The sequence below is a fragment of the Tachysurus vachellii genome, chromosome 8, assembly GCF_030014155.1.
Source record: "Tachysurus vachellii isolate PV-2020 chromosome 8, HZAU_Pvac_v1, whole genome shotgun sequence".
In the NCBI taxonomy this organism is placed as follows: Eukaryota; Metazoa; Chordata; class Actinopteri; order Siluriformes; family Bagridae; genus Tachysurus; species Tachysurus vachellii.
Window position 1 is genome coordinate 16,053,736 of NC_083467.1, and position 15,266 is coordinate 16,069,001.

Genomic DNA, 15,266 nt, shown 5'->3' on the forward strand with positions numbered 1-15,266 from the left:
ACTATAATAATTTTCATTCCTCTGTTATTTGTCTTGTGTAAACAATCTTTTGTCTAAATTCAAAGAATTGTGTTTAAGGGCTATGAGAAATAGTGGTTTTGTCTTTAAGCTTTAGCAGACTCTCAAAGCTGATTTTTTCTGCATTCAGAGAGCTATAAAAACCAAGGGCCCTAAAACTGAATTGAAATAAAGATATTTTAAACACAAATCATTTCAGTCTAAAATCTTGAGAACCTCTGAGAATTCATGTCGGTGACAACACCGTTTCAGCCTGTCCCATGTTGTGGCTGAACAACAACAGGCGATTTTACTGAAATCTACAGGTGTTCAGTTCCAACACTCAGTTCCACTCGTTGGACTTGAGAGGCGATGTGTGGAAATGTGACTGTAGATTACTGATCCTGGAGAGGTGGCTGGAGTCAGAGAGAGTTTCATATCACAGTGAGGTGCTCTCACCCAGAAACTCTGAAAGGTCAGTACCTCCATGCTATCAGCAGTCCAGTGATCCATGGTGCTGACAAGCAGTGCAGCAGAGCGCAGAGCCATGTTCAATCAAAGCCAACCCACTCAGGCAATGGCTCACGGGCCACCAGACAAACCTCCCATCATGGTGACAGATACCACGCTCAGAGAAGGGTGAGCAGGAACGCTCCACAGCTTATGATCAAGCATACAGAGAAAGGAAACGCTTAGAAGGTAATGTTATACCCGAACCAGCCACCAGTGGTAGTCTTGTCTCTTTAGAAATATGAAACCCCAGCTGCACTAGTTGCTAGATGTTCTAACCCAATCGGACAAACTGCCAAGAAAGAAGGAAAGATCAGTGATGCATGCTCTTACATCCAGATGGTCATTCTCTGTTCTCTCTGTGACAGTCACTTCCAGCGCTGTGCACTTACACTGGAGTCAGACAGAAAGCCACAGGCATGAGCTTGTACTTTAGAGTCATTTACAAAACTTCCTACACTTTGTGTACTCTACAAAATGTGTGATCAATTTATTTAGATATCATGGCCAAACAGGAAGAGATGTCCAGCTAATTTGTTGTCAATCACCACAGCAGATCCACGCATTAGATTTTGGCGCAGGTTTTTCACCGCTACCTGCCACATTCCTCCCTGAGAGTTACACCTGCCTGGGAGGCGAGCCTGGGCTCCGGGGGTGAGACCACAGGATCCTGCTGCTGGACCACCAGGGGACCCTGGATATCCAGCTGACTATTAGTATACAGACTGTTCATTCTTTCTGGCTGGTCTGGTCCTATTCACTCACATTTGCCATGGTCTGTGGACGAATTGCCCTGTCTGATCAGAAATCACAAACCAATACCTTTAATATTTTATGTATTAGCTTGCCATAACATTTTCTACAATAAAACTGCAGAAATATTCAAGAAATGATAGACGTCAGGCCTGATACATGATCACAATCCTCTGCTTATTCTGAACCATAACAGAATAATCCACAAACTGCATCCTGCCAGTGATACAAGACTCTCAGAGCTTTTCAAATATTCTGTGGCCATAATAAAAATAATCATGACATGTTGGTTGTGTTGTTGCTAAATACATTATAGTTATAAATATAAGAAAAACAATAGTATGATGTTGATTTTAAAAGCACTTTTCATAAATCACTAATTAATCTGTAATTAATTGTTTAAATGTATAATATAATTCATAATGTATATATACAATACAAATCATGGAAAATCACGAAAAAGTACATTTAGTACTTTTTACATTTAGAAGGAATAACAATAGGCAAGAAAAATAAATGTTTTTATGGCTATGCACCAAAAAAAAGCCTTTAATGTCGTTTAATCGCCTCCCAAGCAAAAGATCTGAACACTAGATTTCCTCAAAAAGATGTTTTGACAAGATCCAGTGCACAGCTAACCTGATGACGAGGACATGAAATGTCAGCAAACTTTAATAGCTAACTGGTTGGTTGATAATTAAATGTGTTTAAACACGAATATTCGAATCCTAGAAAGTCAACACTGGAAATATTTGCTACCATGTGAACAAACACACTGTAACAGAATATTCGTCAGTCACTATATTAGAAATAGTTATATTACTATATATTAAACTATAACAGTAATATCTACATACACTCTTGTTGAATTATTTACTAACTGACAGTAACAAGAGAGTTAAGATGCACAAATTATTTCCAGGTGCTTCAGATCCCAACCGTATTGTTTCCAGGTTTCGCCAGAAGATGGCAGACTAGACCAAAACAAACTGTTAGAAAAATCCAACAAAACTAAGCTTGACAGGTGATAAACATATCATCTAACAAGTTAAAAAAAATCACACTCCTGGAATAGATTTAAAGAGATATTAAAAGATTTATTACAACATTGTATTAATTTATGTAACTTTATACATAACTTTCACGAAAATGACAAGTTTACTGCCAACACAATAATAGTAACATCCTTATCTTCCGCAGCATGGCTAAAGTTTAACAAACAGCAGAAAGTAAACCTGCCATCTCCTGAATGAGAAAAGTTTAACATGTTCTACAGCAATAATCCAACTAAGACATGATTAAAATACCAGTCTAATTCTCTCGGAGAATCAGTCCCTCATGCAAGTAAGCACAGAACAGTGACCAGACTAAATTTTTAACCTGTAAAACAAAACCATTGTTAAATAGATGGCATGTACCTGTAGAAAAAAGTAATGCATCAATAAAACTACATAGTAGTAAGCCAATATATCTTAAGAGAAGGCAATCTGAGCCTAACTGACGATACTAGGAGTTACTCTTACTCAACTGCAATTAAAGAATTTTACTTAAATAAAGTACATTTAATTTGAACCATTGTCCTTATTTTCAGAAATGATCTCCTGATTATAATATTAATCATTCAAAAGTCATATTATTATAATTATTCTTTACTTTAGCGTTTGGAGGGAATAAACTATTCCAAGTGTTTCCTTTTTTTTTTTTAAAGAACATTTTCACTATTCTTATGAAATGAAAGGTTGTAAGACCTAAGAACAGAAAGAATGCACAAAATCTCTGCAGATATCATATACAATGTTATCAACATGAATGCAATTTACAGTGTTTCCTAGAATGCAGTATCTGACAATCAACTGAATTGAATTAATAACAGTAAAAGTCGTATTTTATCTAACAGTGTTTTGTAAAGTAGAACACGATGGATTCAAAATCTGTCCCTTTGACAGCAAGTGGCAAGGAACATAAAATCGTTTAATAAATTAAAAAAAAAAAAAAAAGCCTCCCACTCCATCCACATTATGTACATGAAAGCCTCTGTGATCTGAGAACACAATCTACTTTTATACGGCCGTCTGCCTGTATTCATCAGTTACAAATCAATATCTGTAACTAATACATTTTTTTTAAAAATGGCACGGCTAAAATCAACATCAAAGACACGTCTGTATGGTGAAATATGCTCTACAGTCCTACAGTTACCCAACTGGAACAAACTACTCATGGAATGTTGATCAAAGCTTTGCTCTTAAAAGACATGATTCTAAACCAGATATCCTTAAGACTTGCTTTTACAGGCCTAAGATTACTTTAAACATTCTGCCCACATCATAGCGCTTGTGGACGAAGCCAATAACTCACTCACAAAGGAAAAAAAGTGTTTAAACTGCGCTCGATCGTCGAAGATTTGAAATAATGCATGTATTCAAATCTAGGCGTAGAAGTTGCCAGACCTGTCTGTATCAACAGTCAAACACTACATAAAAAAGTAAACAACCTGTCTCTCCTCATGTGCAAAATGGAAAAGGCGTAAAGAAATAAACGTGGCTGCTCCGTCTCTCCGTAGGCCTGCAGTAGTGCTGGAGAAACTCAATTTCCTGTTATGTCGAGCCAGGACACACTTTGGCATTTGACTCTTATATAAAACACACAGAGCCAGTCAATACTACAGAGTTCCAATGTCACATAACTCATAATCATGTACATGTAATAAATAAACATGGATACTAAAGAGAAGGAACAAAACAAAACAAAACAATCAGACATTCGGTACAATCTTGCTCATGGTTTGTAAAGTGCCATCTATTTGCATCTTTACTACATTTTGTTCAAATGTGTTTGATGGCAAATTAAGTAAACGTGATGATGAGCATTCTCCAGACTGAAGAAACGTGAGGGATGTTTTTCAACATCACGTCAACATGGCTGCCAGGAATAAAAGTAACCACAGAGAATCTCGATCAGCTCTTAGTGGGCTGGGTGTGAGTGGCCGGGGCCGTGCTGGACTCCTCCCCCTCTGTGCTCTGGTCTGTGGTTGGCCCAGTGGCAGAGCCGGATGCTGTAGACGAGCTCACGCCATTGGATGTGCTGACAGAACTGTGCTGGATGGCCTCGTTATGAGGGCTGCCAGGGACGGACATCTCCTCACTGCTGTCCTCCTTATCGAGCACTGAAACAGAAAAGTAGCACAAAGTAAAACAAAACAACCTGAGAACACTACAGTAACACAAAATAGTCTTTAAAGGGAAGATGCTTATAATCAGTTATACCGTATATTGCAATATTTGCTATTACTTTACATGAATGCTATTTTCAGTATTATTTAACATTAACAAACAATAAAGTTCATTAACAAACTCTAAGTTAACACACACAGTCGTAACAGATGTTTGTTTAAATTCACCTGAAATCCACCTGCATAAAAAAAGCATGTTAGGACATCATTATAACTTCCTGAAGTCTGATTTTAAACGGTGAAATCAAACTATTTCAACCTTAATGCTGACTTTTTTTCTCTGCTCATTACATGTTGTTCTTTGGGAATTTCATTTTACCCAATGACGGGATAAACAATGTTTGATAAACGTGTAGATTATTTGGATTTTATTTAAAAAAAAAAAAACTGACAGTAATTTTGGGTAATGTTGATGTCAGGTGATGTAACATGCAGTAAACACTAATAAGCCTTTGCTTTTTTCCCCTGAAATAATATGTTGAGTTTTATAAGGAAATGAGCAGCTAAGTGTTACTGAGCATCTTGCAGAACCAGACACAGATCTTCTGGAGACTCTGCGTGACTGTTGACTTGTCTGACTTGCTGCTTCTTTTTTTTTTGTGCGCGCACGCGTGCATAATCCAGCAGCCTTAGGTATTATTTTTTTGTCTGAAAAGTGATCTTTTACTAAAATAATGCTTTCTTTCCTGACAAATATACATTTTTCTATACCGTTATTTTTTGGGGAACGTAATGTATGGATCTTTAAAATGTTTTTTTACTGACTCGATAATGCAGAATTCATAAAATCTATAAGATCTATATCAATTTACATGCACAATAGGATGCTTCAGATTTTTGTAGCTTACTCAAAATGTTTAGGGGAAAAAAAACAGTTGATTTAACTTAAAAAAAAAAAAATCAGAAATTTTGCAATATCATTAAATATAACAAAACAACATTTTGCACTGGACACGATGACAGTAAAACGTTGTACTTGGCCTGGACTACATTTCAGTCGTTGTCATTCCCGATGCTTTCTCGTCTGGCTCTACTGAATAGAACATAAATTTAAAACTCAACACATTTTCCTTAGCAGAGAGTGCAAAGAAGCACTGTATAACAGTGCAGATATTCTCAGGATGCTGGGACCACTGAGAGGTTCAGCTCATAGACCATGGCATGCCATCAGTAATGTTTCATTATGAAGGATAAGCAATGCTTGGCTGTATAGAGGAGCATCATACAGCTATGACTCAAAGTGGAGACTCAGCCGCTCTGGCCAGGCGTCCCTGAGGACTCGATTGGCCGTGCTGTCCTTGGAAGCAAAAGACTGCAGTGTCTCCAGTATTGTTATGGGAACAGCTAACAAGCAGGAGTCTGCATGTTCACATTAAAAAAATACATGCTTTGCATTGTCTTCCAAGAGCTTAGACAAGCTTATGGCTTGTCATCTGAAAACTGTTAGCCCCATTTACAAGAGAAAAAGTGTTTACCGTTTACCTGACACCAGACTGGTGTTAATACTACGCAAGGAGAAAAGGATCAGTGTTACATAGACAGAAATAAACATTATAAAAACAAACAAAATTCCAGCAAAAGTGCCTGAAACCATAACACAAAAAACCTCCCTCACATAATATGAACATTCTCCAGAGGCCATGGTACTGTTTCTGCAATTTTTAGATAAAACTTTAATAAATGTAACACTGCAATGCCACAGTTCTGACCCTGTGAACACAGCATGCAAAACAAGCTAGCATCTATTCACTCGATTTGACGCGTAATTGCTATTAAACTCAGTTTCTGAGCCTGATCCATGCTTTGCATTTTATTATTCCCCGTGCTTGCTTTGTAACCTTTAATTAAAGTTACAATGTCATTTTAAACCAACATCATAAGGGTGTATTATAGGCAGTGGCGTGTGGCTGAGCCCTCGCACCCCTCCCAGCGTTCTCATTTGTTTCTTGCTACCTTGCCAACTACTGCAGCGACAGATGATTACAGCACCTGATTTTAATGATGCTCACACTGGAGAGAGGCAGAGACTCGCAGTCCAAATGCCACCAGCTGCTCCACAATCGCAATGAATTAATTGGATCCTGATGAGGGAGGAGAGGAAAAAAACTCTATCTGTCTCGTAAAGAAATGCAGACTACTATGATAATTAATACAGCTAATGATGCAAAAGTCCGCTGAAATGGCACTTGATAATTAACATAGGGGGTTGTTATCTCGCGTGTGTGTGTGTGCGCTTCTTATTTAGTCTGTTAAGTCATGCAGGTTTAAAAAAAAAAACAAAAAACTCACAGCATTGTGTGAGACCAGGTTCTTATCAAGTGATGTAGCAAAACTTGCTACCTGAAGGCCATGAACACTCCTGACAGCTCTGAATAAGGTCGCACTCAGTGAAAATTGACGAGACCAAGCATTTTGTACTCTGCATATTCAAGCTCCTGTAATTACTCCTAATGCCTTTATACAGAAGAGCACAGGGTGAGATATATTATCATATGCAGCACTTCTGGTTCCTCAAACTGCCTATCTCTCTCCCTCGCTTTCTCTCTCGCATTTGTTTCTGATCATCTAATCGGTACGAGCAGATGGGTTATGCGCATTGCCGAGCCAAGGCATGGCCTGCCATGTTTGCAGGGCAGCCTGGGTAATTCCCCCACACCTGCCACTGTGGAGCCATGATCAATAGTGTTAACAGTCAGAAATGCGGAAGCATGTGGACCTCACAGGCCTGGCAACTAACGCTGAACCAAAGAGATTGACCTGGCCAGCTACATATCCATAATTCAGCTCAGTTAATATATTAACCACAGAAAGTGCTCTTTCATTACACTAGAGAACTTCCAGACAGCAGATATGACCATCTGCTGTAGCAATGCCAGCAATAAATATCGGAGAACCTCATCTAGTTGTTTACTAAAATAAAAAGACAAAGTGATATTACAAACCTCCATCTTATTTCAGCATGCTTCTAATATATGACCCCTCATACTGCACTCCACCACAAACACGAGTGAAGGATGGTCTCATCCAGTACCACAGCCCTCACTCTGCTCCCCCGAACGCACCAACCAGACACCGGCAAATGAGTTCACTCCCTGACAACCTCATCCTGCCCGACCACCGTTGCTCCAATAATATGCAGGAGATGTGTCAGTGCTGCTGCTTTAACAATGCCGTTGGATAATGAACGGCGTGGCAGTGAGGTGGCGTGTCTGCAGCAGGACAGCCGTGGTGCTATAATACACTCATTTCAGCTGCAATCATGGTCAATACGTCTTCTGTGGCTCTCTCGTTGAGCTCTGGAGACAGACACGGGGAGTCTTTATGCTCTCAATCTCTCTCAAAACACACACATAAACGATCTAGCAGTAATTTTGTTAACAAAAAAAAAAAAAAAAGTTGAGGAAGTGCTGTAACCGAGGACCCGGCAGAAAACGCTTACACAAAGGCAACCATCAAGTTCTGGTTCTTGCAGCGAGCCTGAGGATCGGCCGCTAGCAGCAGCCTCCCACAAACGCTCCTTCATTCCGCTGACAACAGCAAATTGATATGAAGTGGCTGCATATGGGAGACAAGCTACAGATCTGCTCATCTCATAAGATGTCATTAGAGCATAACGGCTAAAGATGTGCCAGAATCACATCTGCCCCTCTGTCTGAGAAACACTCATTTACCTTTAAAGTGAACGAGGTAGCAGTTTGAAAGGAGAAAGACTGCTAACAACATTGCTAATTAAAAAAACAAAAACAAACAAACAAAAAAAAAAAAAAAAAAAAAAAAAAAAAATACAACCTATGATTTATATACAAAGAAAATCATTAAAAAAAACCTGAGAAGCTAAGCGTGAATCTGTGTGTTTGGTATGAAGGATCTTTTCAAAGTCAAAGTCATTTCATATCTTAGTCTCCATATTTCGTCACAATTACGCCAAAGAATGAAAAATGAAAGCAGAATATGAGGGTTCTAACAGCCTGTTAAGCAAGCTTGGCTACTGCAGGGCATACTGATGCTCCAAAAACAGGAGGAGATTGAAGAAGAAAACATAATGACATCATGGGGCAATTTTCCACTTTTCCACACGTGTTCATGTTAAACACAACATTCTGCTGGGATCATATTAAAGTGCTAATAATTTTAAATGAAATCATTCTCAAAAAATCCACAATTACATTTATGCGAAGGCTCTGAGCAACAACATGGCCTCTGAGGAAAACTGCATTGGTGCATTGGACTTTGGTTTTATTCATCAGGATTTGATTGGATTATGAAAAGTGGGCTCTTTCTACATGCATGCATTTGTTGACTTTTTTCTATCTCAGAAACCTTAGCAAAAGTTAAAGCATGCTTAGAGGCTGGGAAAAGTCACTGAACTTTAGCCAAAGATCTAAAATCATTAATATTGTTAAATCATGTACAATCTGAAGAAAATTAGCTAACAAGGAAGAAAGGTCATGATTTGATTTGTGGCTTTGGAGTTACACTGTGATGCAGCTTTGATTTTAGTTTGTTCTGTCATAAGGAAGTCGAGTACTCGTGTCTAAACTGGAGTGCTCTGCTAAACCTCACATTACTCACAGTGGAAGCCGGACTTCTTCTGCATAAGCGTCACTGGGCAGTCCTTATGAGCAAGCAGGAGCTGCTTCAGCTGGGCCACTTCGTTCCGTAACACAGTCACCTCGTTCTGCAGAGACAGAAAACGAGATACACGCATCCAGATGAGATCACAGTCATGTTAGGACAGGAACAAATAAGCTTTACGTTATTCAGGAACATGTCAGAGTACATATCCATTCTCAGCTGAGGTGATGTCTGGATCTGATCGGTAGAGCTCATGTGAATAGAAACAACAATAGCAACAACAGACCTCAATAACAAAATGGCACAATGACACTAGAGAAAAAACACCCACAACAGTTATAATGACAATATGGTAGAAATGAGAACAGATGCGGATAAGGGTGGGAGTCTGTGGGTGTATTTTTTAGTTTAATCGGGTACAGAAACTCGCTTCTAAAAACAGTTATTTTCAACCATGTTTAAAGAAAAAGAAATTATGAGAGAATTAATGTGTCCGTTTTCTTTTACAACACCATATTAACAAATAAAAGTGTATTATGTGTCTCTCTGTCTCTCTCCCTCTCCCTCTCTCTCTCTCCCTCCCTATATGGCCTCCGTTGGCTTGAATTTGTCCATTTTCTTCCAAGATAAACTTCTTAGGATCCTCTGTGTCTGTAGAATTTACTATCTAAGGGTTTAAACCACAAAAGTTGAGCAACAATGATCTCCAAAACATCTTTATCCCAAGTTTCAACATGATCACTGCTGGAAAACATGCTTACTTGTGTAAACTACAGAATTTTGATGTTCAAACAAAGTGAATTATTGTGCCATTACCCTCAAAAAAGGAAAGTAGAGAAGATAAGATGAGGGAAAGACAGAAGGAGAGAGTGCTATCCCCTCCGTCAGCAGAACTCCACACCCCATTCTGCCAAGATTTACTCTCCTCTTACTGCTCCCATGGGACGCCGTGCTGCGCGTGTCAAAGATGGGCCCGTTTAACAGTGAAGGTGACTTTAAGGGGATTTAGAGGAACGTGGGCATGAGAGAGGGGCCAGACTGCGACATGGCAGATTTAAGTGCTTTCTCCTATCCTCTAAAACATGGCTGCCGCTTTAATCTATTCGGGTAAAAAGCGTCCAATTTACTTGATTCCATCTGTTAGGACTTGGCGGTGTTGGCAAGGCAAGGCTGTAGAGGAACAGATTTAAACACAGCTGGTGGAGCTGTGGATCTCCTCACCAAGCGCACAGCAACATCCCATTACGACCAGCACAGCGGCTCTTGCACTCGTACCGTAGTCTTCTACTCTATCTAACCCTCTCTCCTTTCTGACCATAAAAACAATGATGGATCCATGTAACCCCTTTACAGAACACAATTCTACTGGCAATATGAGAGCACTGTAGGCCTCAAGCAGATAATTACAAACTAAACATAGGCACACATGTCTTTGACAGGAACTGAACACAGTTATTAGGGTAAAGGGAGAAATTCCAAAAGTACAATTGAACAGAAAGCACAACAGCAAACATGCCACTGTTCAGCAAGGGACAAAGCACTTTAGGAGCCAAATCACCAACCTGAAAAGCTGTGAGTGCAGGAATTTCAGTGCTTTCCCAGTATCATATATGTCTTTACAGATCATCCCAGTATTACTAATGAATTCGAAACCTCCACGCACCATTTATTGTGTGGTAATAATATTTGTGGAGCCTCAAAGGTGGTCTAACACGCAGATCCGGTGCAGCATGTTGGCCGGCTGGCGCCAACATCTCGTTAAAAAGCCCGTTAAGGATGATGTCAAAGTAATCGTACATCATTAAGGGCTCTTTGCTGATCAGCAAAACCAATGGGACAGACAGAGAACATTACAACACTCTAATGGCACTGATTAACATACTGCATAAAACGCTCCACTCTAATGGTCTACATTTTTATTCCAGTATGAAGCTCTGCTCTGCTCTCTGGAGTTACTGGTATGTTTTAATATACTTCCTTCCTTCCCTGCTCCCCCTTCCCTGCTCCCCCTTATCCGCTTGTGTTCATTTAACCCTAAGCAGAGTTACAACAATCTCATCAGCACCCCCCGCCTGTCTCTCCATCACAAATTAATCACTCTCGTTTTCTCCTCCTCCTCTCTCCCCTCTTGGAGCCCCCACCCCTTAATGGACAAACAGGACAGACAGCACGCAAATAAACAGCGGCACATCTCATTAAATTGTCTGGAACACGTCGCCTCATAGCCTAGCGTGTCCCTATCAGCAGAGACAACAGTTACATGAACTGTTTCGAACTTGTCAGGAGCGAATCCTAATTGCCTGCCGCAAAATGGCGGTTCAAAGAGACGGGTTTCCCTGGGAGAGTTCCAGGGCCAGCTCTTAAACGTGCAGACAGAAGAGACGACACGCTTGTGTGCCGATGACATCTGGAGGAAATGTCTTTATTGACAGCAATGTATCAATGCAGGATGCTTAGACACACACACACATACTCACGTGTGCACACATTCACCATAGCTGTCAGAACAAAACACTTCTTAATCACCATTAATGATTTCATCACTATGTCAGGGAAGTAAAAGCATTTAATCAGGGTAGGAACATAACATTATAAACACACACACACACACACTACTTTATCTTTGTTTACTGGACATTCTATTGACATGATTATTAATAATCAATAAAAAACATTAATGATATGATGTTATATTTGTTATATGTTATATTTAAAAAAATCATCAAGAGATCAGATCCTTTAACAAATGATTAGAATTGGAACTGGGTAAATAGTTTTTTTTGGAACTGTTTACATGCATGTATTCACTGTTTTTTATTGTATTTATACCATAATACATAATTATTATTAATAATAATAATAATAATAATAATAATAATTTAATTATAGTTCATATTTATTACATTTAGAATGCAAGCGATTTTTGTGTGAGAGTTTAAATGAGGTGATTCAGGAAAAATAGAACAAGAAAGAGAAAAAATAAACAATACGGAATGAAAGAAAAAATACAAGAACAATACTAAAACAATAAAGCAATAAAAGACAGGGATTGGTATCAGCTGGTCCTCAAGGTATGAGGAAAAAAGTGCTATATTTTTTAGAAAGATTACATTAAAATGGTCGTTATTTTTTTCCCTCTTAATCCTGTTCAAAATCTATCTATCTATCTATCTATCTATCTATCTATCTATCTATCTATCTATCTATCTATCTAATATACATTATGAACAAAAAACTGCTAATGTCAATAAATCAATAAAAAGATTTATTACCAGACTTCTTATCCAATGTACAGCATTGTATCCAAATAAAAGCATTGGAACATTTGCACAAATACCTATTTGGTCTTGACGGTATTTATATATTCATTTTTATTTCAGACATAAAAATATGTCAGACACAAAAGGGAAATGTGCATACTGGAGTCATATGATACCTTACTGGTCCACTGAATCCATCTATAAGCACATGGTTACGTATAGCCATGTGGTAACCATGTCATTATCAGCAGAATGCGTTTTTCAGGAGCCAGTGCTCAGTTTTCATATCACAGTACCAGTGGAATTAAAATATAATCTTGAGGAAATGGAGATTAAGTTTTTTTAAATTCGAACTCGTACCTTAAATATAATTAGCTATTTTAGACTAGACATGGGAATATTAATAAAACAGATTGTATAAGATATATATTTTTTTGTTTCCTTAATATTAATAATGTTAAATAAACCATTTTTATGTAGAAAATTAATTTGTAATCATGCAAAACAAACAGGACAGGTACTAAAGAGAAACAGTTTCTGATGTACATTTTATTTATGGATTATTCTTGGTCCTTTCTGTTTTATTTTACTTTACTAATCTGAAACATCTCTTGACTTCTCTATTGTCTGGCTGTACCACTGTGAGTGTAATGTGTTGAAGGTGTACCTGCAGCTGTCCGTTCATTGAGCTCAGGTCTTCTGCTTTTTTCTCCAGACTCTGTACCCACACTTTCCTTTTCTGTCTGCAGCGTGAGGCCGCTGCTCTGTTTCTCTCCAGAAACTTTCGTCTTTTCTCGTCGGGGTCTTCGTTGGTTGACCGGCGGCGCCGCCCACCTGTACTGGGTGTGTGCTGAGCGGGCGTGGCTGGTGATGCCTATAAACACACACCAATACGCACAAATGAACCACAATGACATGCACGAGTATAAATAACTTTTTAAAAAACTTGTATAGCACTTTTCAACTCCAATAGTTTAAAATGTAGACAAATACAGATTAAGTTTCTACTACAATATGTAAAACCACCAACAAAAAATTTAATTCATTTCTAATTTGTCTTGCTAGCACTGCTTGCCCATTTTTTAATAAAATAAAACCAAACATTATGCTGCAAGGAGAATAAAGTTTGGTAGAAAACACTAGTTTGTTGTTCAAATGCTCAATTGAATGTTAAATTAATATTTAAATAATGGTTCCTTTTCAAAACGTCTTCCTAAAATTGTCTCAGGGACTTTTTCCTCACCGCTTTCACCTCTGAATTGCTCATGTCAATTGTTAAAAGCAGCAAACAAATAAAATTTAAAGACTTCGGTAAAACAGGTTTTGGTGACAGGTTCCTGTCTCCCAGAGACCCAAGTATTAACATGTAAAACTACTACACACAGGTGTTTCTGTGGTTGACGTTGCTGGTTGTTGTAGGGATTGTGGACATGTCTCCTCAGCTGGTGGTGGGACTGGTGGTGGGACTGGGGGCGAAGTCTCGCTGGCGGCGCGACATTGCTCCGTGTCTCCGTTCGTTACCTGAGGAAGCTGCTGACTGAGAGCTGCCTTCAGCTTCTGCATAGAGCCAGGGTCAGATAACAAGGGAAATAGAAGAGTCAGAAACGGTCCATCTTAAGTCACAATATCATGAGAAATAAATTCACTCAAACTCATTTAAACTGCATCAATCCCCTTTGGAGATTGAACGTGTCAGTGAGCTTCTCTACCAAGAATCATTTTGATTTCATCGGTTGAAATAAAGCTTCTTTGTGTCGTATCTGTTCAGAGATTTCTTAGCATTTATATTTCTTACTTTCTGAAAAGAAATATATATATAAAGGGCTATTTAAAAAAACAAAACAAATTATGTATTTCAATTACATGTGAATTCTTCCAAATAAAATAAAAGTTTTATTTCTTTTCATTTGAAATAATTCATGCTTGAATAATATGAAACATATGAAACCAAATTTTTCTTGGTCACTTGGACCCTTGTGAAATTGAATCCATGATTCTTATATTTATGAATAAAACAACTCCACATAGAATTACTGCAGCGCTCATACACGTAAAAAACAGTTTTGCTTTCTTCTGCTTTCAGACAGATAAAACTGTGTTCAGTACAAGACCCTGGATTCGTGCTACTGTGCAAGAATGACTTGTGGTCAGACGTCTAATTAAGCCGCATGCTCAAATGCAACTGGATAACTTATTCGGTTATCTACCTCCTCCAGCAGTACAGCAAATTATAGAAGAAGCAAAACGCTCATCTTTCTACTGTCTGTATAAGCGTTTGTTCTCTTTTAGCAAAACTGCTGCTCCAGCAGCCCCTCTCATAAGTCAGAGAGCTAAACCGCATTAGAGAGAGGCAGGTACAGGAGATTAGAGTAATTAACTTCCAGAGAAAGCGGGAGGCAAGGATTAAAACAACATATTCATCACCACTAAAAACAGATGCTTCCCTGCATCCTGTTCCAGAGGAGTAATAGCTGTCGTAGCTAATTTCCTATTCCCTCGAGACGGACGTGATTCTCTCCTGTCAGGGAAATCTTTCTCTCCCGGGCGAGCCGTAGCTCGTATAGCATAGCGACCTCAGCGCTCAACACCCCTTTCCTAACTCTGCCTCCCACTGAGCCTGTCACATTCCCCACAGCTGCCTAACAATAATGTCAACTCTCACACGCTGAATGACATCCAGACACACCGCTTGAAGCATCCAGCCATATTGCATCGCGTCCGTCTTCATATGGCCATTCTCTGGCAACGTGCGATATATATCACAGATATAAAGCGTTGTACTATATACATCACTGATCTAAAGTATCTCTCTGGAAAAAAAAGAAGATGGGGGAAGCAACAATGGTGCAAAAAACAAGTCAAAGGCATCAGGTAACAAATGCACCCACAGCAGGTGAACAAGGCAACTGAGGGCTAAGAGAGAGAAGAGAGATTCATTA

At 38.8% G+C, this 15,266-nt stretch overlaps 1 protein-coding gene across 2 annotated transcripts in view; it reads right to left on the reverse strand.

Annotated features, from left to right (window-relative positions):
• Positions 1-2,332: 2,332 nt before the first annotated feature.
• atf2 (activating transcription factor 2) overlaps positions 2,333-15,266 on the reverse strand; it is a 24,720-nt gene continuing 11,786 nt past the window's right edge. For both annotated transcript variants that reach the window (XM_060876556.1, XM_060876557.1), the window contains exons 9-12: positions 13,711-13,884; positions 12,995-13,201; positions 9,065-9,170; positions 2,333-4,426 (exon numbers count right to left, since the gene is read on the reverse strand). In XM_060876556.1, the coding sequence (XP_060732539.1) occupies positions 4,218-4,426; positions 9,065-9,170; positions 12,995-13,201; positions 13,711-13,884 (696 nt within the window). In that variant the 3' untranslated portion in view covers positions 2,333-4,217. The remainder of the gene's footprint in view (positions 4,427-9,064; positions 9,171-12,994; positions 13,202-13,710; positions 13,885-15,266) is intronic.